Source organism: Schistocerca gregaria, chromosome 2 (assembly GCF_023897955.1).
Source record: "Schistocerca gregaria isolate iqSchGreg1 chromosome 2, iqSchGreg1.2, whole genome shotgun sequence".
Classification (NCBI taxonomy): domain Eukaryota; kingdom Metazoa; phylum Arthropoda; class Insecta; order Orthoptera; family Acrididae; genus Schistocerca; species Schistocerca gregaria.
Window position 1 is genome coordinate 26,776,487 of NC_064921.1, and position 26,051 is coordinate 26,802,537.

The 26,051-nt window shown below is 38.6% G+C and overlaps 1 protein-coding gene and 1 non-coding gene across 2 annotated transcripts in view; one reads left to right on the top strand and one right to left on the bottom strand.

Moving 5' to 3' along the window:
* The window catches only part of LOC126334576 (Down syndrome cell adhesion molecule-like protein Dscam2), a 290,611-nt gene that overhangs the window by 168,460 nt on the left and 96,100 nt on the right, over nucleotides 1–26,051 (bottom strand). The window contains exons 6-7 of the mRNA XM_049996963.1: nucleotides 23,516–23,800; nucleotides 14,421–14,592 (exon numbers count right to left, since the gene is read on the bottom strand). Coding sequence (XP_049852920.1) covers nucleotides 14,421–14,592; nucleotides 23,516–23,800 — 457 coding nt within the window. The remainder of the gene's footprint in view (nucleotides 1–14,420; nucleotides 14,593–23,515; nucleotides 23,801–26,051) is intronic.
* On the top strand, nucleotides 9,389–9,463 carry Trnas-cga (transfer RNA serine (anticodon CGA)). The gene has a single exon. It is a non-coding gene; the product is annotated as a tRNA-Ser (tRNA).

The following is a 26,051-nucleotide window of genomic DNA, read 5'->3' on the forward strand; positions in this document are numbered from 1 at the left end:
ATAGCCTCATAGATAACATTTTCTCAAATACGTCAACAACTGACATAGAGGTAACAAACATAGATTTAGGATGGTCTGACCACAATGCTCACACCATTGAAATCCCTTTAAGGTCAAAGGAAGATAAAGGTGTAGACAATATTTACAAAACAAACTTCTCTGTGGACAGCTGTCATCAGTTCATAAGCATCTCAGAAAATGAAATTTGGTTTCATGTTATGAAACAAACAAGTACAGATGAGGCATATAGTGTATTTGCATTGATTTATATGATGAATTTTGAGATGTGTTTTCCAAAGAAACTGACCAGAATCAAGTCTACTGGACACATAAAGTCAAGTTCTTGGATGACTCTTGGCATTAAGAAATCATGTGAAAACATGAAAAAACTCAACTCAGAGTTGAGGGAGTGTGCAGATAATGATTTTATGGAATATGTAAAAAGGTATAGGAAAATATACAGCAGAGTAATTGAAAATGCAAAGTTACTAAGTAATGACATGGAAATAAAACAGTCCAGAAATAAAACTAAAATAGCATGGGAAATTGTGAGAAAAGAAACTGGGGTACTTATCAAAGATAAGGAAATTATTGTAAAAGATGAGGAGAATAAAATGGTAGATAAATATTCCATGCCTAATTATATAAATAATTACCTTTTAAATATACCCCAGACATTAAGCAGGAATTTTAGGGAGCAGACTACGAGAGCAAAACCCAAGGCAGCCAGCAGTTTGATGACAGTCCCAACAAACAAAACGGAAGTTTTAAAAGTCATTAAAAGTCTGAAGTCCAAGATGTCAGCTGGAGTAGATGAGGTGCCAGTAATATTAGTGAAGAAAACAGTTAATCAAATAGTGAAACCATTGGCACATATAGCAAACTTGTCAATGGCTGAGGGCATGTTTCCACAGAAACTGAAAATTTCTAAAGTCGTTCCCCTGTTGAAAATGGGTGATAAGCTTAAAATAGAAAACTACAGACCTGTCTCACTTCTCCCAACTTTCTCTAAGGTTTTAGAGATACTAATGAAATATAGAAACAAAGATGATGTAACTTACGAAACAAAAGTGTTGGTATGTTGATAGACACACAAACAAACACAAACACACACACAAAATTCAAGCTTTCGCAGCCAACGGTTGCTTCATCAGGAAAGAGGGAAGGAGAGGGAAAGACGAAAGGATGTGGGTTTTAAGGGAGAGGGTAAGGAGTCATTCCAATCCCGGGAGTGGAAAGACTTACCTTAGGGAAGACTTACCTTAGGGAAGTCTTTCCGCTCCCAGGATTGGAATGACTTCTTTCCCTCTCACTTAAAACCCACATCCTTTCATCTTTACCTCTCCTTCCCTCTTTCCTGATGAAGTAACCGTAGGTTGTGAAAGCTTGAATTTTGTGTGTGTGTTTGTGTTTGTGTGTCTATCAACATACCAACACTTTTGTTTCGTAAGTTACATCGTCTTTGTTTTTAGATATATTTTTTCCCACGTGGAATGTTTCCCTCTATTATATTTATATAATGAAATATAGAATCACACATTATCTTAACATCCACAATCTGATGAACAGTAATCAGCATGGATTTCAAGCAGGGAGAAGTACCGAAACAGCTGTACTGGAATACACAAAAGAAATAATCAGTAAATTGGAAGAGGGGAAAAGTGTAGTCAGGATAAATCTAAATTTGTCAAAAGTCTTTGACACTGTTGACCACAGCATACTTTTGGAAAAGCCTGAAGCGATAGGTAGTAGAGGACCGGTAAAAAAAGTGGTTTGAGTTGTATCTGGAAAAGAGGATGTAAGTGGTTGAAATTACAGCACCAAATATTAACCAAAAAATTAAACTAAGATAAGATCCAAGGGAGATCACAGTAGGAGTACCCCAAGGAAGTGTATTAGGCCCACTGCTGTTCCTCATTTACATTAATGATATTCAGGTGTCAGAGAAAAAAGCTAGAATCATGTTATTTGCTGATGATACTAGTTTAATGGTTAGTGATATGAAGTAGTCACTGCAGAGTACTGTGAACTATGTCCTACAAGATATATAAAAATGGTTTAGTGCAAACCAGCTAACACTGAATGGGAAAAAAAAAACCACTAGATATGTACAACATGGAAAAATAAGTGAACATGACGACCTAAATCCCACCATGGAGGGCAAACAATTTGAAAGAGTACAGGGTGCATGTACATTGATGAGAAGAAAAACTGGAAGGACCATGTGGTGAGCTTAGTACTAAAACTAAATTCAGCATGTTTTGTACTTCGAATAATTTCAAGAGTTTGTAGTAATGACTGTATCAGAGTAGTATATTTTGGCTATTTTCAGTCCATTGCATCCTATGGGATAGTATTCTGGGGAAAAACATATCGTTGTCTAAATGAGATTTTCAAATTACAAAATTGTGCTATTCGGATAATGACCCAGAGCCCACCTCAAACACACTGTAGGCCCCTTTTTAAAGCATTAAAAATGTTAACAATTCCATCATTATACAATCTTAAATGTCTGTTGGTGATCAAGAGAAATCAGGTCAAAATGAAAAGCATTACAGACTACCACAATTACGATACATGGCAATGTAAAGGTCTCCACTCACAATCTGTAACAAGGCCTGAAGTCAGAAACATGTATGTAATCAACACATTAAACTTCTTAATGCACTACCAAAACATATCAAAGAGCTGGAAAATGAAGATAAATTTAAAACTGTTATAAAGAATCACATGCTTGACAAATATTTAGCATAAGTGAATATCTCTGCACAACTGTATAAGAATATATGTTTAAATTAATGTGACATGAAATTACATCAATGAATATGTCTGTCACGCACATAAGAAGATTAAGAACTACATGCTTAACAAATGCCACTACAGTGTAAGTGAATAGCTCTACTCAACTGTATAAGAATTTATGATATAATAAATGTGAGAAATGAAATCACAACATCAAGGAATAGGTCTGTCAAGCACATACGAAATTATGTTATAAAAACACTTATTAGTTGTATATTGCATTAAAAATAAGATAGATTCATATGAATTCAGGAAAAAAAATTGTAAAGATATTATATAGTTGTTAAAATGTATCCTGGAAAATCCTATATCACAAATGTGATCATTGGGATGATAATAAATAAATTAATTAATTTTTTGAATGCAGATGGTGGATGGAACGGTTTGAACCTATATCCACTTTATGTATGGAAAGAAGTTGTTAGAGAAATTTAATAGCTCTTCCACTAAGCTCCAACTGTAGATATTGTTGCAGGCTTCCCACATACCCTATTGTACAAATATATGAGCTGCTATTAAGTTTTTTTCTCTGACTTTCCTTACATTACCTTTTGTAACAAGAGTGTAATGATCTACACAGATAACATTCTCTAAATGGCACTATGAAACAAAGGTAAGCATTTACAGTCTTTTATAAAATTGCTTGCTACATACTTATCTAGACTGACATTTATGATGTGTTTGAGCTCTGATCACAAGTTTACATGTTTACTGAATTTAAAGTAAATATTAATGACTATACTTAAAAGTGTAGTGTACTGACTATTACTACTGCCAAACACAAATATTCTTCTGCCTTTCCTGATGAACATTTCTTGTCTGGTGACCACTGTGCCCATAATAACATAACAGTTGCTAATTCCTGCCTCTCTGATGACACCATCCAAATGAATGGTCCTATATGTAGGCAGGAGAAGTATAATATTGTTGTCTGCATGAAGATTTTTGTTATGAGGTGCTCTTACAGCCCCTTGTGCCACAACCTTTTCACTTGCCACTAATGTCATGTCTGGAGAGCTGCAGAAACTCAGGTATTGCTTCTATAGACTTATTGGTCTGACCATGACAGTACCATGAGTCATTATTATGCTGCAAATATTCATTTTCTTACTTACTCACTTTCCCTTATCAACTCCTCAATTCTTAAAAGCTGGCCAAATTTGAAGGATCTAATGATAAATTACATAGATTTTGAGGTTGTTGATTCAAGAAAATGCTCATAGGTTACAATAAGGAGAAATGTAAATTGGAATATACATAGAAAATTTAAAAATATATCAAAAATGTTTTAAGGAAAGAGTGAATTTTATTGACAGAACACTTGAAAAGTGTATGCTTCTCTCGAGTACTGTTGCACAGTATGGGACCCATAAAAGAAAGGATTCACTGAACATGTTAAAAAACATGATGATGGGTAACTCATTTTGTGTTACCACAATTCCATGTACGGGGGAGAAAGTGTCACAGAGATGATAATTAAGTTGGAGTGTTAACTATAACCATTTTTCAACATGGCAAATTATTGTCACAATATTTAAATCAACCACAATATTTTGTTTTGACCCTCCCTACCCCTCCTCCCATCCCACCCCACTCTCCCATTACATTGAGAGGAATGACCATGCCAATAACATAGAAATCAGAGGTTCCATGGAAGGATTTAGATCAGCCACAACATGCACTACTTAAAGTGTGCATAATTTGATGCACATGTGTGGTCTGTGTCTTGGCATGCCTTGGTACAATTTGGTACATCTTGGCTTTTCTCAGTACTGCTTGTAACCACTCAGCACAGTGCGACATTTTATCTATCAGTACAATGTGATAGTTTCTTCTGGGATTTGGTGCAGCACTGTTCATTAAGCAAATCTTTCTTCAGTTTGGTAGAATAGTCACATCAGCATTGTTTATTCTTTGCTATTTGCATGTAATATAAAGGAAATCACAGGACCAGAGACTGTTGCACAAAAGGAGGTTGCCTAATAATCTTAAGTGACAAACTTTTAGAACTGAATGGGAATCATAGTTCATTTTGCAAGAGGAGGATGAAAATTCTCAACATCTATTACACAACTGCATAATTGATAGTTACCACAAATTTGCTATAGCATGGCATTACATGTCCATATACAAAGAAATCAAAGTTTTAGTTCTTGATGAAAGAGCAAAAAATTAAAACTATCAACAGATGATTTTTTTTGTTCTGTACATCAAAAAGCACTGTGTGCTAAATTTAAAGGCATGGAACATGTTATGAAATTGGTGGTTTGATGTAAATTTCTTGAAGTTGTACACATTATTGCACCATCTGTTTCAACAGATAGTATGGAGATATTGAATATTACTCCAGATTGCAGTTAAGTCAAAGGGCAAGCTGCAAACAGAATTTCTGGGAGACAAAGAAAAGTAAGAACCAAAATCAAGAATGGAATGCAGATCTCGCATTGCCAATGGACTTGACTGCTCTCAGTAAGACTTTTCAAGGTGAGAAGCATCTTCATTTTGATTTTATGAGGAAACTAGGATGTATTTGACTATAAAATCCCAATATAGAATGGAGAACTTATGGCAACTGGTGTTAAAGAAAACATGCATTTTGAAGAATTCATTGTAGGACTGAAAAAATTAAAGGAAATATTTTCTAAATGTTTTCAGGACACTGCCACTGAAGTGTTTTGAAGATCACAATATACACTGAGTTGACACAACACGTGGGGTACCTCACAATATCGTGTCTGACTTCCTTTTGAGCAGCACAGTACAGCAACTCAATGTGACATGGACTCAACAAATCACTGGAAGTCCCCTATAGAAATATTGAACCATGCTGCCTCTATAGCCATCCATACTTGTGAAAGTGTTGGTGTAGAATTTTATGGATGAAATGATCTTTAGATTCAAGTCAGGTGGTCTGGGTGGACATATCATTTGCTCAAATTGTCCAGAATGTTCTTCAAACAATCACAAATAACTGTGGCCTGGTGACATGGTGTGTTGTTGTTTGGGAACAAAGTCCATGAATGGCAGCAAGTGGTCTCAGAATAGTCAAACATAATCATTTCCAGTCAATAATGATTGGTTCAGTTGAGCCAGAGGACCCAGTCCATTCTGTGTAAACACAATCCACATGATTATGGCGCCAAAAACAGCTTGTATAGTGCCTTGGCAACTTGAGTCCCTGGCTTCATGGGAGCTGCACTATACTTGAACTATACCATCAGCTCTTACCAACTGAAATGAGGACTCATCTGACAAGGCCATGGTTATCCAGTTGTCTAGGGTCCAACCGATATGGTCACAAGACCACGAGAGGCACTGCAAACAATGTTGTGCTGCTAGCAAAGGCAGTTGTGTCAGATGTCTGCTGTCGTAGTCCATTAATGCCAAATTTTACTGCACTGTCCTAACTGATACATTCCTTGTACATCCCACATTGATCTCAGTGGTTATTTCACAGAGTGTTGCTTGTTTGTTAGCACAGACAACTCTAAACAAATGCTACTGCTCTCAGTCATTAAGTGAAGATCATCAGCCACTGCCTTTTCCATGGTGAGAGGTAATGCCAGAAATATGGTGTTCTCAGCACACTCTTGACACTGTGAATCTCACAATACTGAATTCCCCAATAATTTATGAAATGGAATGTCCCATGCATCCAGCCCCAACTATCATCTTGCATTCAAAGTATGTCAATTCCTGTCATGCAGCCATAATCGCATTGGAAACCCTTTCATGAATAACTTAAATACAAATGACAGATCTGCTATTGTACTGCTCTTTTATACCATGTGTATTCTATACTACCACCATCTGTAAATCTGTAAATTGCTATCCCATGACTTTCATCACTTCATTGTACAGGGGAATTAGTTGATTGCAATTTCAGGCAACTGCTCTGGGCACAACAGGAGCTGGAACTTAGTGTGTGTTTGGATGTTGCTTACGGCAAAAGGAAGATTTTTCACTGTTGAGTGCCACTCCCCACTTCCTGGACATTCCATGTTGCCAAGTGATCAAGACTTCATTGTTGTGGAGAAGTATGTTTGCCAACATGTGTGGTTTGTGTATGTCTCTAATGACTGGATGGACATCTTGAAGAAGTGTGGCCACATGAGACAATTTTTTCCATGTTATGTCGTGATAACATTTTGTATGCTGCAGTGACAAGAGATCTGCATTTATTCAGAAGAATATTTTAGAAGAAAGGCTCAAGGTGTTACTGCAAGATGCTGTATGGCACATCTTCACTGCATGTGAGCCAGAAATCATGTTAGTATCAAATACTTTTCATGGGCAAGGTTGGCAGAAAGTCAATTTACAAACGAGGCCATGCTTAAACCTTACAAGGTCTTTGAAAGAAGTTTTCCGGGTCACTTCCAATGAAGAAACAAGGCTTCAATTCTGTACTGAAGTGGATACCTCCTACTTATTACAACTCCTACAGGACTATAAAACTAAATAGGCATCTACATCTGATGATAAGTATGTAGATGCATCTGGAGACAAGTTGTGAGAACATTCGGCATTGTTGTATCAGTTGCAAGAAAACAGATGCTCGCCACAAAATATGTTCACCACTCCTAGGAAAATATAAACATCTGTTTTTAAATCTTTTTAAACTGAATACCTCCATTCACAGTGGTTTACAGTTGGGATATGAAAAGGATTTCTCTGACTGATTACCTGGTAAAAGGTGTTATACCATAGAAGACTTCTGACATGTGCAGATTACAAAAAAAAGTACAAAGAAACTTCAGGATCTAATTTATTCACCTTACTTGCTGCTCACTGCTGTTTACTTGTTCTCATTTATTGAAAAATTATGGCTGGGAAATGTTTTGGTGCCAAAGTATACTGGGACTATAGATGGGTAATGCATCAACTTTTGGTAATCACATTTCAGAAGTGGAATCTATTCATTGGAAAAAAGTAGGACAATGTGAATGGCCCTAAAATGTGAACTACAGGGAGACATTAGTGTGTGGTGTATGAAAGATGGTGTAGTGTGAAGAAGGAACACTGTTCAATGTTTTCTACACACTGGAGCCAATACACTCACATGATTTATTGGCAGGAAAATGAATAACTGTGCTACATCAAATGTTTCCATAGGTGTGATACATATGCATCTTCAGAGGAACAGGCACTGCATTAACTACAGCCTTCATAAAACACATAAAATGCAATCATAGTTGCAAATTTGTACAACCACCAGCTGTATAAGGGAATGATAATGATTTGAGCCAGACTGGGACTCAAACCTGTATTTCCCACTCTACACAAGGAATTATCTTAACTGCTTTGGCTATCCATGTGCAATTCACTGTGAAACCTGAACTCACATATGTCATCATTTGTGCATCACAGCCTGTATTTATACACATATTATGTAATCACCAAACAGGGGAAGACTTATAATTGAAATTCACTACCTCATCTGAGACTTTAAGTACATTCATGTCTGAAACTTCCTGGCAGATTAAAACTGTGTGCCCGACCGAGACTCGAACTCGGGACCTTTACCTTTCGCGGGCAAGTGCTCTACCAACTGAGCTACCGAAGCACGACTCACGCCCGGTACTCACAGCTTTACTTCTGCCAGTACCTCGTCTCCTACCTTCCAAACTTTACAGAAGCTCTCCTGCGAGACGTGCAGAACTAGCACTCCTGAAAGAAAGGATATTGCGGAGACATGGCTTACCCACAGCCTGGGGGATGTTTCCAGAATGAGATTTTCACTCTGCAGCGGAGTGTGCGCTGATATGAAACTTCCTGGTAGATTAAAACTGTGTGCCCGACCGAGACTCGAACTCGGGACCTTTGCCTTTCGCGGGCAAGTGCTCTACCAACTGAGCTACCGAAGCACGACTCACGCCCGGTACTCACAGCTTTACTTCTGCCAGTACCTCGTCTCCTACCTTCCAAACTTTACAGAAGCTCTCCTGCGAGACGTGCAGACCTAGCACTCCTGAAAGAAAGGATATTGCGGAGACATGGCTTAGCCACAGCCTGGGGGATGTTTCCAGAATGAGATTTTCACTCTGCAGCGGAGTGTGCGCTGATATGAAACTTCCTGGCAGATTAAAACTGTGTGCCCGACCGAGACTCGAACTCGGGACCTTTGCCTTTCGCGGGCAAGTGCTCTACCAACTGAGCTACCGAAGCACGACTCACTCTTTCAGGAGTGCTAGTTCTGCACGTCTCGCAGGAGAGCTTCTGTAAAGTTTGGAAGGTAGGAGACGAGGTACTGGCAGAAGTAAAGCTGTGAGTACCGGGCATGAGTCGTGCTTCGGTAGCTCAGTTGGTAGAGCACTTGCCCGCGAAAGGCAAAGGTCCCGAGTTCGAGTTTCGGTCGGGCACAGAGTTTTAATCTGCCAGGAAGTTTCATATCAGCGCACACTCCGCTGCAGAGTGAAAATCTCATTCTGGAAACATCCCCCAGGCTGTGGCTAAGCCATGTCTCCGCAATATCCTTTCTTTCAGGAGTGCTAGTTCTGCACGTCTCGCAGGAGAGCTTCTGTAAAGTTTGGAAGGTAGGAGACGAGGTACTGGCAGAAGTAAAGCTGTGAGTACCGGGCGTGAGTCGTGCTTCGGTAGCTCAGTTGGTAGAGCAGTTGCCCGCGAAAGGCAAAGGTCCCGAGTTCGAGTCTCGGTCGGGCACACAGTTTTAATCTGCCAGGAAGTTTCATATCAGCGCACACTCCGCTGCAGAGTGAAAATCTCATTCTGGAAACATCCCCCAGGCTGTGGGTAAGCCATGTCTCTGCAATATCCTTTCTTTCAGGAGTGCTAGTTCTGCACGTCTCGCAGGAGAGCTTCTGTAAAGTTTGGAAGGTAGGAGACGAGGTACTGGCAGAAGTAAAGCTGTGAGTACCGGGCGTGAGTCGTGCTTTGGTAGCTCAGTTGGTAGAGCACTTGCCCGCGAAAGGCAAAGGTCCCGAGTTCGAGTCTCGGTCGGGCACACAGTTTTAATCTGCCAGGAAGTTTCATATCAGCGCACACTCCGCTGCAGAGTGAAAATCTCATTCTGGAAACATCCCCCAGGCTGTGGCTAAGCCATGTCTCCGCAATATCCTTTCTTTCAGGAGTGCTAGTTCTGCACGTCTCGCAGGAGAGCTTCTGTAAAGTTTGGAAGGTAGGAGACGAGGTACTGGCAGAAGTAAAGCTGTGAGTACCGGGCATGAGTTGTGCTTCGGTAGCTCAGTTGGTAGAGCACTTGCCCGCGAAAGGCAAAGGTCCCGAGTTCGAGTCTCGGTCGGGCACACAGTTTTAATCTGCCAGGAAGTTTCATATCAGTGCACACTCCGCTGCAGAGTGAAAATCTCATTCTGGAAACATCCCCCAGGCTGTGGCTAAGCCATGTCTCCGCAATATCCTTTCTTTCAGGAGTGCTAGTTCTGCACGTCTCGCAGGAGAGCTTCTGTAAAGTTTGGAAGGTAGGAGACGAGGTACTGGCAGAAGTAAAGCTGTGAGTACCGGGTGTGAGTCGTGCTTCGGTAGCTCAGTTGGTAGAGCACTTGCCCGCGAAAGGCAAAGGTCCCGAGTTCGAGTCTCGGTCGGGCACACAGTTTTAATCTGCCAGGAAGTTTCATATCAGCGCACACTCCGCTGCAGAGTGAAAATCTCATTCTGGAAACATCCCCCAGGCTGTGGCTAAGCCATGTCTCCGCAATATCCTTTCTTTCAGGAGTGCTAGTTCTGCACATCTCGCAGGAGAGCTTCTGTAAAGTTTGGAAGGTAGGAGACGAGGTACTGGCAGAAGTAAAGCTGTGAGTACCGGGCATGAGTCGTGCTTCGGTAGCTCAGTTGGTAGAGCACTTGCCCGCGAAAGGCAAAGGTCCCGAGTTCGAGTTTCGGTCGGGCACACAGTTTTAATCTGCCAGGAAGTTTTATATCAGCGCACACTCCGCTGCAGAGTGAAAATCTCATTCTGGAAACATCCCCCAGGCTGTGGCTAAGCCATGTCTCCGCAATATCCTTTCTTTCAGGAGTGCTAGTTCTGCACGTCTCGCAGGAGAGCTTCTGTAAAGTTTGGAAGGTAGGAGACGAGGTACTGGCAGAAGTAAAGCTGTGAGTACCGGGCGTGAGTTGTGCTTCGGTAGCTCAGTTAGTAGAGCACTTGCCCGCGAAAGGCAAAGGTCCCGAGTTCGAGTCTCGGTCGGGCACACAGTTTTAATCTGCCAGGAAGTTTCATATCAGCGCACACTCCGCTGCAGAGTGAAAATCTCATTCTGGAAACATCCCCCAGGCTGTGGGTAAGCCATGTCTCTGCAATATCCTTTCTTTCAGAAGTGCTAGTTCTGCACGTCTCGCAGGAGAGCTTCTGTAAAGTTTGGAAGGTAGGAGACGAGGTACTGGCAGAAGTAAAGCTGTGAGTACCGGGCGTGAGTCGTGCTTCGGTAGCTCAGTTGGTAGAGCACTTGCCCGCGAAAGGCAAAGGTCCCGAGTTCGAGTCTCGGTCGGGCACACAGTTTTAATCTGCCAGGAAGTTTCATATCAGCGCACACTCCGCTGCAGAGTGAAAATCTCATTCTGGAAACATTCATGTCTGTTTATACCAGGCAGTGACTTTCAATTAAAATGTCCTCCTCTGTACAAGAATTACATAAAATGTGTATATGTACATGTTGTGACCAGGAATGATGGTATACAGACATATGGACCTGGCCATGAAACATGCACAGGTAGCAAAAGCAGTTAAGGCAGTCACACACAAGAAATGGGAAATTCAGGTTACCAGTCTGGCACAAATTGTCATTATTATCATAGAGCTGATGGTTGTTCTTATTTGGAACTAGGAATAAATTTTATGGATTTCCATTGCAAAGGCATCTATATTGCAACTGATGAATAAATCTGATGTAGCACAGTTATTCACTTTCCTGCTAATAAGTCATGTGACTATCTTGGCTCCATCATGTAGTAAACATCGAACAGTATTCCTTCTTCACACAACGTCATCTGTAGCTATGACTTTTTTTCTTTTTTTCCACCAGCTTTTTGAAAAAGATTTAGCTATGGAATTTTTTCAAGAGTGTCAACTACTTAACAAGTGAATACATCTATCAATTTTTCTTGTACTTTAAGTAAAAACTTACTGGGTACAGTAAAGTGATGTTAAGAAGCTGTGCAGATTAACTGAATTATTTTATGGACAATAAAAAGTATGGCAATTTTAGTAATTATAAAGTTTAGATACATTTGTAGCCCTCTATCTCCTCTGTTAATGTTTTGGTAGTTAAAACAGATATTTTGCATTATTAATTATTATTGAATAAATGAGATTTGTTTTTATTTTTATTATATTTTTAGTTGGTAACGGTCAATTGTGCATCTGCTGATGTCTCTGAAAAATGATCTTTTCAAGGATTCATTTTATATCTCATTTTCAATTTTTTTTGTTTTTTCCATTGAGATTATGCTATTGCAAAATGTACTCCACTAGTGGATGTGAGATTAACTGAACTACACAATTTGTGGTTATCTAGTCAGTGGTTCAGTTAGACAGATAAAAAACATTCTTTATACTTTATATTATGTTTACTGTTATATAAGATGGTCATAAACAGTCTGGATTGCTTATAAGGGTGTTGCAGCAAAGGTCGTGCTGTTAAATAATTGTTAAGAAGAAGTATGATATTTGCTGTCATTTCAGAATGAATTAGCAGTGAAGTTAGCCATCAGGCTATTTCATGCGTAGATTTGAGTGGTCCTCTAGATACAATAACGTCAGTTGTTGTCACAGTGTAGATGCCATTGCTTGAGACTGCTCAGCCTTTGGCTTGGGTTCCATCCACACTACTGACCCATGTCCATTTTTGTACTGCTCTCTTGTTCTGTTTCAGAAAATGAAATGAAGAACACATGCGGCAACACCATCTCTGGCAGGCAGCATTAATTTGCATGCACAATGTCCTGATTGGTGAACTTCAATGCTATTTAACTCAGTAATGGCACAACATGTTGAACTTTTTTCTTAATGATTATTTCTCAGCACAACCTACCCTCCAAGACCTTTCCAACCTTTTCAGACTGTTTCTGACCACCATGTATGTCAACAGAAGTGTTATAATTAAGTATACTGTGAACTGAAGGGTCAACAGTAAACAGTGAACCACCAATCATTGATATTATCCACTATGTCTACTGACAGATGTAGTCAGTCAATATGAACAAATTTCCTTACAGATGTTATAAATAAGTACTGGCTCTAGAACTGCAACTATAATCTAAGGTTGGATGAAAAATGTATTATATTTATCAACAATATTAATGAAAGGATCAATTGCTAATCAATGTATTGAGAAGATGTTGAGTTTTAGAGAGGCACAGCAAAAGTACTGCTATACATCTCAGCTTTTGGCCAAGAGGCCTTTTACTGACGTAGATAACATGCAACATTCACACAAGCACAGCTCACACCCACATGATAATTGTCTCTGGCCACTGAGACTGGACTGAACGGTGACTGTGTCTTATGGGAGAAGCAATCTGTGGGTGGTGGGGATAAGCAGGAGGCTGGGGTGGATGTGGTGTGGATAGGTTAAGGCTGATATGTGCAGATGGGAGGTTTGGGAGAGGGGGAGGGGGAGGGGGAGGGGGAGGAGGAGGGGGAAAAGGAGAGAAGAGGGTGTGTTGGTGGCATAGAAGGCTGTGTAGTGCCAGAGTAGGAACAGGGAAGGGGATAGCCAGGTGAAGGACAGGGTCTAGTGATGGCTCAGGCCAGTGGGTTAACAGAAACATGTGATAAATTCCAGAAAGTGTGCAGTTCAGAAAAGCTGATGTTGCTAGAAAGGATGCAGATGGCACAGGCTGTGAAGTGGTCAAGGCATTGAAGTTCATTGTTGGGCAGCATGTTTAGCAACTGGGAGGTCCAGCTGTCTCTTGGCCACAGATCAGTGGGCATTCATGCGCATGAAAAACGGCTTGTTGGTTGTCTCGCTTGGTAGAAAATAGCACAGTGGTTTTAGCTTGGTTTGTAGATCAAGTGACTTCTCTCACAGGTAGCCTATACTTTGATGGGATAAGTGAAGTCTTTGACTGGACTGGAATGGGAGGTAGCGATGGGACGTATGTATATGATTATGGATGCAACAGGTACAACGGCCACTAGAGACCATTAGTCTTGTTCATGTTTAGTCTTATTACCAGGCACGGTAGGGTGTATAAGGGTCACCAGCTGTGTCAGAAGCTGAATGACCAGTGTGAAGGACATGGAGACACCAGTTGCCCATGTGAAACAGCACTATCAGGACCTGGCAGAATTTGGAAGGAGCCTCTTTGTTATGGGTCTCCATTTGGCCAGTTGGTCAAACTGTACATATCCAGATTTGCAAACCTTTCAGATGATGTGACCGTGGCCTAACGTTGGACTGCCCTGGTACATGAGAACAAGCATGCTTGTTGTCAAGGTTTCTGTAAGCTACATCTGATGATGATAAAGGAGGATTGCTGTACTGTGCACAAAGCACATTGTAACTGCTTTACATTTAAGCCATCTGAGAACAAGTAATGGATTCTTTGCAGAAGTATCACAGACATACCTGATCACAGATGTGTATGTTACACTGAAGCTGCAATTCTTTTCAAATGGTTTTTATGTGCTTTGAGTAACTTACTTGTAGTTCTCCATCAAACTGCTTAGTTCTTGATAAAGAGGAGGCACAGCACCAGTATTTTTCTTCCACAGTATTCTTGGTGATGGGGATCCTTCAGCAGCACATGGTAACACAACGGATTTGTCTGCTACTGTTTCTGTATCATCAGGCTGTACTCTCCAAGAAGGAGGATCTGTCAAAAAGGAAATGGGAAAAATTAACCAATGTATGTATTTCTGAATGCGTGCGCGCACACACACACACACACACACACACACACACACACACACACACACACACACACAGAAAGTCGCCCACCTCCTGAGATCTCACTTATTGTAGTAATTTCCTAGGTTTGTGTCTATTATCAGACTATTGTCCTTAATATTGTCATTAATAGCATACTATGCATGTAACTAGATTCCTACATTTCATGAGCTTACATATTACAGGTTCACAATGGTTAATATTTCCCTTCTTGATGTTGTGGTCTTCAGTCCTGAGACTGGTTTGATGCAGCTCTCCATGCTACTCTATCCTGTGCAAGGTTCTGCATCCCCCAGTACCTACTGCAGCCTACATCCTTCTGAATCTGCTTAGTGTATTCATCTCTTGGTCTCCCTCTACGATTTTTATCCTCCACGTTGCCCTCCAATACTAAATTGGTGATCCCTTCATGCCTCAGAACATGTTCTACCAACCGATCCCTTCTTCTGGTCAAGTTGTGCCACAAACTTCTCTTCTCCCCAATCCTATTCAATACTTCCTTGTTAGTTATGTGATCTACCCATATAATTTTCAACATTCTTCTGTAGCACCACATTTCAAAAGCTTCTATTCTCTTCTTGTCCAAACTATTTATCGTCCATGTTTCACTTCCATACATGGCTACACTCCATACAAATACTTTCAGAAGCGACTTCCTGACACTTAAATCTATACTCGATGTTAACAAATTTCTCTTCTTCAGAAACGCTTTCCTTACCATTGCCAGTCTACATTTTATATCCTCTCTACTTTGACCATCATCAGCTATTTTGCTCCCCAAATAGCAAAACTCCCTTACTACTTTAAGCATCTCATTTCCTAAACTAATTCCCACACCATCATCCAATTTAATATGACTACATTCCATTATCCTCGTTTTCCTTTTGTTGATGTTCATCTTATATCCTCCTTTCAAGACACTGTCCATTCCATTCAACTGCTCTTCCAAGTCCTTTGCTGTCTCTGTCAGAATTACAATGTCATCAGAGAACCTTAAAGTTTTTATTTCTTCTTCATGGATTTTAATACCTACGCCGAATTTTTCTTTTGTTTCCTTTACTGCTTGCTCAATATACAGATTGAACAACATCGGGAGAGGCTACAACACTGTCTCATTCCCTTCCCAACCACTGCTACCCTTTCATGCCCCTCAACTCTTATAACTGCCATCTAGTTTCTGTTCAAATTATAAATAGCCTTTCACTCCCTGTGTTTTACCCCTGCCACCCTTACAATCTGAAAGAGAGTATTCCATTCAACATTGTCAAAAGCTTTCTCTAAGTCTACAAATGCTAGAAACATAGGTTTGACTTTCCTTAATCTTTCTTCTAAGGTAAGTTGTAAGGTCAGAATTGCCTCAGATGTTCCAACATTTCTACAAAATCCAAACTGATCTTCCCCGAGGTCGGCTTCTAGCAGTTTTTCCATTCGTCTGTAAAGAATTTGCATTAGTATTTTGCAGCTGTGACTTTTTAAACTGATAGTTTGGTAATTTTCACATCTGTCAACACCTGCTTTCTTTGGGATTGGAATTATAATATTCTTCTTTAAGTTTGAGTGTATTTCGTCTGTCTCATACATCGTGCTCACCAGGTGGTAGAGTTTTGTCAGGACTGGCTCTCTCAAGGCCGTCAGTAGTTCTAATGGAATGTTGTCTACTCCCTTGGCCTTCTTTCGACTCAGGTCTTTCAGTGCTCTGTCAAATTCTTCATGCAGTATCATATCTCCCATTTCATCTTCATCTACATCCTCGTCAATTTCCATAATACTGTCCTCAATTACATCACCCTTGTATAGACCCTCTATATACTCCTTCCACCTTTCTGATTTCTCTTCTTTGCTTAGAACTGGGTTTCCATCTGAGCTCCTGGTACTGATACAAGTGGTTCTCTTTTCTCCAAAGCTCTCTTTAATTTTTCTGTAGGCATTATCTATCTTACCCCTAGTGAGATATGCCTCTACATCCTTACATTTGTCCACTTGCCATTGCTGCTTAGCCATTTTGCACTTCCTGTCGATCTCATTTTTGAGACATTTGTATTCATTTTTGCCTGTTTCATTTACTGCATTTTTATATTTTCTTCTTTCATTAATTAAATTCAATATATCTTCTGTTACCCAAGGGTTTCTACTAGTCCTCGTCTTTTTACCTATTTGATGCTCTGCTGCTTCACTATTCCATCCCTCAAAGCTACCCATTCTTCTTCTACTGTATTTCTTTCCCCCATTCCTGTCAATTGTTCCCTTATGCTCTCACTGAACCTCTGTACAACCTCTGGTTTAGTCAGGAATATTTCCCATAATGAATTAAAATCTAACAGTTAATGTAGCTCCATATTACATCAAGCCAGCAACATACCATACACATAAATGCACTTTTTGTTCTCCACTTGCATTAAAACTGAACTGTACTGTACTGTACCCCTCAAAAGTTGCTGTAAAATGAATCCATACAAAATGCTAGGTGTAGATTATTTCATAAACACAAAAATGCATAAATATAAGTTGTGACTGATTTGGACTTCATTACTGTCACTGGTAATATTATTCTAATTTGCATAGTAAGTTATTGCATACAATGTGTACATGGTGGAATTTTTATATATGACTGTCAAAAATACTATTAGTTTATATTTTACACGATATGTGCAATCATAATGACATTAGTCATTGGAATTGTAGTGTAAATATCAATATATACATATGCATATTTAGTTCAACTTGTAAAAATTAATGATTTGTTGGTATGCTAAGTGCTTCCACACAAAATATTAGAACCAAACTGTATATAACGAAGGAAGACTGTCAGTATTTGGTAATTTTATTATCGGTAATTTAATACATTTTACTTCATGACACCAGATATCACTGTATCAATGCATCACACATCAGTTTTTCATTATATGTATGAACACAGTTAGTCTCATTACTTCATATGCTATACTTTTATCTTCAGTGACTTATAATGGATTTTATGCTATTTGATGTCACAAATTTTATATCACCATGCAAACTGTTTAAAAAGTCTAAAGTGAGGATGTGGTACCTTATTATGCAAGTTTTCATGTGCACCTACACTAGATACTGTCATATTATATTGGGAGTTAAATATGAAATGCATTTCATGTATTCTTTCCTTTGGCATACAAGATACCTAATGATAATCTGAAGACTGAAACTGGTTGTAATAACAAAATATTAAAGAAGTTATTGGTTGTGAACTATGAATTTTTTTTAAAGTGTTTGGTCAAACTTTCGGTAATTGTCTGGCTTCACGTTGAAGACCACCAAACAGCTTTGTATTTCAATACTTATGTGGCAATAAATTTACTATTAATTGACATTTGTGGAAAATAAAAAAATTGAATTAAGTATACTACAATATCAATTATAAGAACAGCAGTCATATCAACTTAGTATCATTGTGTGAAGCTATGATACAGAACTGGATCTGGTGCAATAATTCTCAATGTGATATCTATACTTAAGCACTACTGAATTGTGAAGTAAAGTTTAAAAAATAAGTTGAATGTGTACTGATCTGATACTTTAATTTACATTTGAGTAAGAAATTTATTTACAGTCATAATAACTATGAACGAAGAACAAAATCCTCAAATACATTTAAGATATTGTTTAATATGACTATCCTTTCATTTGTTGTCAGTAGTTGCACACCCACATTTATGTGGAAATTAAAGGCATTCTCATTGTGTTATGTGACTGTTTTTTGAAACACTCATGTAAAGTTTGTAAATTCACAATGAAAGACACATTTCATTAGAAGATTTAATCAACATTAAAGAATATGATAAACAACAATACTAGTGATTGTCAGCAACTGATTAATGTAAGCTCTCTCTTCACTTACTCTTGATTCAGATTTGTATGCCTTACATAAATGACAGGACACTGAAAGCACTCTGAACAATGCAGAAGTTCACGGGCTGCCAGGGCTGGAAAAGTAGGCCACCTAACTCCCAAGCAGTTTTGTGGAAGGACACCTGAGGGAGGTGCAGGTCAATAGCCCACGGGTTGGGCAGCTCTCTGTATTTGTTGCACAGTCACATCCAAGCATCATGTATGAACACAGATTGCATCCCCTGTGGTACAGGAGCCCCCTGCTGCGAAACAGTTTACAACCCCAGAGAGTGGAAGGAGGAGAAACATTTTAGCAGAAGACACTATTGTACACAAAACTAGACAGCTACATTTTTCTCTGCAAAGTCTTGAAAATGTAATGAGACCAGCAGTTTTGACCTTTTGAAACAGACACCACTGGACATATTGACATAACAGAAACTGAATGTTCACTTGATATGAGAATCACAGGGGTTGGTTCATGTAAATAAACAAGAGGCTGAACAGAGAAGTTTGGCTGTGACAATGAGGATCACCTCATTGGACAGAGGGATGGAGAGAGAGAGAGAGAGAGAGAGAGAGAGAGAGAGAGTCAGATGAGTTCTTATGTGTAAAATGTTAGAATGTATGTCACTGGTTAACCAAAGAGAGGATAGTGCAGGGAAGGGAACTAGCATGTTCTAAGGAGTAATTTGATCAGTCAGCATTTGAATGACCCAAAGCACAGCCACTCTGAATACAGCATGACATGCGAAACACAGCAATGTGAGGTTTCCTGATAGAAACCATTCAATCAGAAATCATTTCATCTTCTCCATCTGCATCTACATCATAGGCAACTTCATCTTCCAACAGACACTGCCATCACAGCAGATGTAGGGATTTGGAGAAAATTCTGGCTGATCTGCACTTTGCCATTGGTGACGGTCATTTGTGCTGCCAATGAATGATTCTGCAGCCACTTCAGCCTCCACTTACAACACTATGCTGAGACTGAGCTGCAGCTTTGAGACAATGTGTAGCACAATTAAAGCCACTTTACAAGATTTCATCTACTTCAAATTGCACATTGAAAATTTTTAATGAACAGTCTGCTCTCTACTCTGAGTATAAGTATGATATATTCCCTTCTGTAGTACTATTTGCATTTGAATTAAAATCTTGGCAGTCATTGTGCAATTTTCAATTGCAGTTAGTTCAATTGAGTGGTTATTAGAACCTTCCCATCACCCCATTTGTCAGATACACCAAGGTGGTTAATATTTGTATTTTTATTGTTTGTCAATTGTTTATGCAAAGCTTTATCAGAATACATCAAAGTAATTGCAATCTTTTTCTCATTGAGTAGTTGTAGGATTCCTAATTCATAATTTTGGAGGGTGATAGGGTCCACTTTCATATTTGTACATAAATTTACTAACCATACCTGATCAACCTCTAGCAAATGCTTGTGAAAAGTATTACAGCTACATTATTATATGTACATCAGTTTTCAAAATTTTGCTAAGGATTTCTGGTTCCAAGATTTCTCATGGTTTTTGTTTAATATGAGGCATATCTAGACAGTAAGCTTATAAGATCCTTAGCTCTACCAAGGAACTTACTTTTTCATAGTTAGTACCACTGTTGTGTATGGTAATGCACACAGAAACAAATGAGTGGTAACTGCCATCAGTAACAGGCCAGTGTGGTGACCATTAAAGATGAACACTCCCATTCTGTTTCCTGACTAGTGCAAAGTACACACTGCAATATGGTCCCTTAATTCCAGGGGCATGAATGTCACCACATTTCACCACAAAGTTGTGTCAGTTTTTGGGGAGGAGGTTATGTTATAGTAACATGTGAAAAAATGGGTACAGAATTTCACTTTTAGAAGGATGGAAATCCACAGAGAAGAGTGAAATGGATGCCTGTCTATGCAGACTGATGAATTGATGCAAAAACTTGAAGAGCATATTCGTTTTGATCACCATGTGATCATTAATGACCTGCATGGACTGTGTCCTAAAGTTTCTTGAACTGTTGTTCATGAAATCACTAGTAACCAACTAGGATATCACAGGTTGTGTGCATGATGTGTTCCACAGATGTTTACTGCAGAACACAAAATCAACAGTTTCATGGCTATGTAAAAGTTTCTTAGTAGTTCTGTGAGTGACAGAAAAACATTTCTAGCTTCATAGTGAAGGCAGGATGAAAAATGGGTGTACCATCATCCCCCAGAGAACAAGTGACAATCAATGCAGTGGTGCCACACACATTCCTCTTCAACAAAAAAATGAAGAGCTGGACATCAGCTCGAAAAGACATGGCAGCTGTTTTCTGGGACAGGAAAGCGGTTCTGCTGGTCAAATTCTTGCCAAGAGGTGAAATAGTCAACTCTTCATGGCACCTCAAAATCCTCAAGAAACTCTGCAGAGCCATAAAGAACAAATGTTGTGGAATACTGACAAAGAGAGAGAGTGTCGTTCGTGAGAATGCTAGGCCACACTCCACCTGATAAATGCAAGAGTTGTCGACTTTCCTAAATTGAAGGAATATGTGAGTGAAAAAACTTTTATGATGATGAGAAGGTGAAAATCAAAGTGGAGAAGTTGTTTAAGTAATTGGCAGTAGACAACTGGGATGTGGGTATTAAAAACCTCATCCCATGGTTGACAAAATGCATTGATTGATTGACTGACTGTTCCATTGGTTCTTGGTAGAATATTTTATACATTGTGACATGGTTGACAAAATGCATTGATTGATTGACTGACTGTTCCATTGATAAATGCAAGAGTTGTCGACTTTCCTAAATTGAAGGAATATGTGAGTGAAAAAACTTTTATGATGATGAGAAGGTGAAAATCAAAGTGGAGAAGTTGTTTAAGTAATTGGCAGTAGACAACTGGGATGTGGGTATTAAAAACCTCATCCCATGGTTGACAAAATGCATTGATTGATTGACTGACTGTTCCATTGGTTCTTGGTAGAATATTTTATACATTGTGACATGGTTGACAAAATGCATTGATTGATTGACTGACTGTTCCATTGGTTCTTGGTAGAATATTTTATACATTGTGAATGAAAACAAAGACAACATTGGTGTGATATTCTACTTCATTACACGAGTGTTGTGTGTGTTTTCCCTCATAAAATGCAGTGCAGTAAATAATGATCATGTGGAAAATGTGACCAAGGAAAGCAGGGCTTGTGCACTGTGGGTTCTGGCAAACTTAATACACCCCTTCATGACAACCATGTGTCACAAAGACAGTAGCATTTTTCAGCAAGATAATGCACGATGTCACAAGGCCCGGGGTATGATAGAGTGGTTCAAGGAACATAGTTATGAGTTCCAATTGATGTGATTGCCCCTCCAACTCACCACATCTGAAACCAGTCTAATACACCTGGGATGTGATTTAATGTGGTGTCAGAGTTCATTGCACCCTTCCCTGAAATTTGCCAGAATTAGGTGTGCAGATGTGGTGCCAGCTCCATCAAATGACCTCAAGGCCTCATTGCTTCCATGATATGAAGCATGATGATCATAGTGTTCTGCCTGATCAGTGTGTGTGTGTGTGTGTGTGTGTGTGTGTGTGTGTGTGTGTGTGTGCGCGCGCGCGCGTGCGTGCATGTGTGTGCGCATGCACGCAATAGTTCATCCATCCTGGGACTCGAGAATCTCAACGATTTTTGCCTGTTTTTGTTGTGAATAATAGCAAGATATAACTGCCAGGAATTCCAAGACCACTTCAAAATCTCTACAATAATTTGACACACAAGTGTGGACATACAAAAAGAAGCTAACAGGGAACTTCAGATTATATATGTGATACAGAAAATTTAATAAAAGTATTTTTATATTTTCTTACTAAAATATGACTATGACTTACATTTCATGTTTGCATGTAGTAGTCTAATATTTGTGTATTATGCTTTTGGCCGATAATGAATGCAGTGTATGTTCGAATGGCAAAAAGTTATTTTTTCCATGACATAATTATAATTTAACATTCTGCTGATTTTTTTATCTTACTTGTACTGTGAAATGTTGACTCAAAAACCAAATTTAATAATTCTAAGTCAACAGAGAGCTGCATCAAATCAGTCTCAGGATTGAAGACAACAACAACAACAACAACAACAACAACAACAAGTACCCTATAGATTTCAATGTGAGAGTTTTTGACTATCAAAATATGTGACATAAATGGCCATATCTATTCACTGCATTGACTTCAGAGCCTAAACTTTTTACATGGTCAATGGGCCACAGTCCATAGTATGTAACATGAATTTGAACTTTATATGTCATGTTCAAAAGAAAAAGAGGTCGTAACAGATGGACCAACTAACAGACAGACCAATGAAAAATGACAAAAAAAATTATTTTTTTCATGTCATGTGATTACAAATTAGCAATTTTCTGATTTTTTCCCTTTACCTATGCTATGAGACCTTGTTTCTTGCAAAATTTCATGGTTCTTGGAAAACGGGAAGTATGCAACACTGAATTACTTACAAGCTTAAAATCTTTATATTACCAAGGGACCATAGACCTTAATATGTGACACATACTTGAACTTGATACATCTACCCGTTCCTGGGAAAGAGAGTTCTTAACAGTCAGTCAGACATACGATCCTATGAGGGTTTTGTTTTTACAGACTGAAGCACAGTACTCTAATAGTAATGATACTGGTCCTGTATGTTTCACTGAAATGTACACATCTGTGTTTGTGTAAAAAATCTTGTAACCTTACTTTCCAAATATCCCTTGTCCTTCTGTACTCTCTCACAGTACAGCATACATACATTCAGTGGAATATCAAATATGCAATATTTTTATGTTCAGTTTACCAAATACTATTACTTGGAAATTTAATCAAGGATCCAGTGTTACACTATAAACTTTTTCTTCCATTTATGTACCAGAAGGCATGTGTATTAATTTACAAAATATATGCTAAGACTTATTTACTTAAAATAATTACCATTCACAATTATCTCTACTGTATAATTTGTTATAGCAGCAGAGTTAGCTGCCTGGCAGGTATAGTTCCCAGTATGCCTGACAGCAAGACTGGTGAAGCTGAGGATGTTGGAGTACTCATCATATGGCTTTGCAGACATGTCCTGATCCTGAGGGATAGCACTGCCATCTTTCATCCAATGAATGCTGATTGGAAGATCACCCTTTCTCACAACACAAGTAAGATGCATTCTCATTCCCTGTTGTAAATCTGATTTCACAGCTATTGGTTCAATTTCAGGTGCTTCTACAAACAGAAAAAAATTAACCAATTGGTGAATATTCATGTTTGCATACCTTAACCAAATGTTCTCTAATTGTATGTGTTTCAAAAAGTAACAGAGTAAACAAATAATCAGTTATAGACTAATTAAATTAATGGAAAGGATTGAGGCCTGATATCTTCATTAAATGCCTTTTTATTTTCTTCACTGTTTTATAACTGGTGATATTCCTGACAAAGTTGGCCATTTTTCCAGCTTCTTCAATTCAAAATTTGTATCCAATGAAAAATAAATGAAATGAACTTTCCAGAAACAGTAGCACAGCCTTTGAGATAAATCACTTACTGGTTTATTAATTTCAGTAAAAAGAGGTAGGAGATAAGATTAAAAAATATTGTGTCTGATCAAGAATCAGTTACATTTGTGGAAGTATTGAATTAGTTGCTTTAAGCACAATTATGATGACACACTATCAAACGACAAACAACAGGATAGTCTAAAAATAATGGGATGAATAGAGATAGCAATCAGTTTACTGTCAATTGAACAGATTTCAGTCTCTTACCTTATGCCACAGAAATTTTCTTATTTCCTTCACGAACTAAATATCTAGCTGACCTTGAAATATTTGTTACAAATCATTGAAACTCGCTCCTTGTTCACTAGGAACAGTTATTTTAAAAACATAGTAAAATAGTTATCAAATATCTGGATTAGTTCTAAGCAAACCTGGCTTCCTGGTATTGGTATGTTCCAAATAGTTAACAAAACTTTCATTTAAAGAATAAAAAAGCCATAAGCAAAAAAAACAGCATAATGACTTCCTGAGTGAAGTACAAAACCACAAACGGTAAGAGAACAAATATTTTTTAATTCTGTGGGACAATTAACTGATTAAGGGATCTAACATTGCATTCTGCAACTTTAATACTGATTCTGTTCATCTTTATGATGATTTCCTTTGAAGTATTCCCAGCCTGGAGATACTAATAAGGGATCATTTTACCTCTGGAATATTTTACACAAGAGAATGTCATCATCATCAAGCCATTCAGTGCAGCTGCACACCTTCAACTGTTAGCAGTACCAACTTAACACAATAAGGCCAGATCTGTCAGTTACCGAGACTGTTCCCCCTGTAACTACTGAAAAGCCTGCAGCCCCTCTTGAGGAACAATATGTGTGTCTAGCCCCACCACAGAAACCACTATCACATGGTTGCACCCATGGTATGGCTATCTGTATCATTGAGGCAAGTAAGACATTCCACTTTGGCAGGGTTCATGGTTCATCAACTATCTAACTATTTCAACATAATGGACCTGTGGTGTACACCAAATCTTAACATATGTAGTTAACAAGGGTATCTGGAAATACCCATTACAAACCTCTAGAACTTTTAGAGGGGAGTGAGTACATAGTGTTTTGAATAGGAAACCATGTCTGGGAACGTACTTTTTCCATTCTAACACATTTTCGGTTCAGATGTTTAACTCATCCACTTCTGCTTGATGAACAGAAGCAGCATGAAGCATTACCATTATTAAATAACAATTCGAAAGTAAGCAGAAGAAAACACCCATTTATCATTTAAGCATATTTGTTTGTATTAACACATAAATATCATGTGTTTAGACTGTTCCAAAACTAAAAAGTACCCAGCATACTGTCTGTAAAGAAAGTAATGTTCCAGTGTTAATACAAACAAATGTGCTTAAGTGATAAATATATGTTACATTATGTTTTCTTTCAAATTGTCGCCTAATAAATACACTGTGTAGTGCCAATTCAGTTCCTCAATCGGAAGGGGATGACAAACATCTGAACTGAAACCATCACAGAATGGAAATGGTACTTTTCTGGAGATGGGTTCCTATTCAAAATATTATGGAGTCACTCCCCTCTACAAGCCCTATAAGTTTGTAACAGGAATTTTGGAACAGGCTGTAGTATTACTTATGTCTTTTCCTTTAAAGACATATGCTCTTATTATGTATTATATCCACCTATAGCAGATGACATAACTTGGTGAAACTACCTGAAGCATAATGAAGATTTTAACAGATTTGTGATGGTATACATAAAAATGTATTTTATAAAAGCTGTGGAGCACAATGTAAAGAAGATTTTATGAGTATAATACGAGGGTCACTCCAAAACAAATTCACACTATTTTTGTAAAAATACGGTTTTCATTCTGCATGTGTGAAAGTTTTACAGTGTGTAGATACATCCTTCCTGCTTGTTTTCAACCTTAGTTCAACTTGTTCCCAT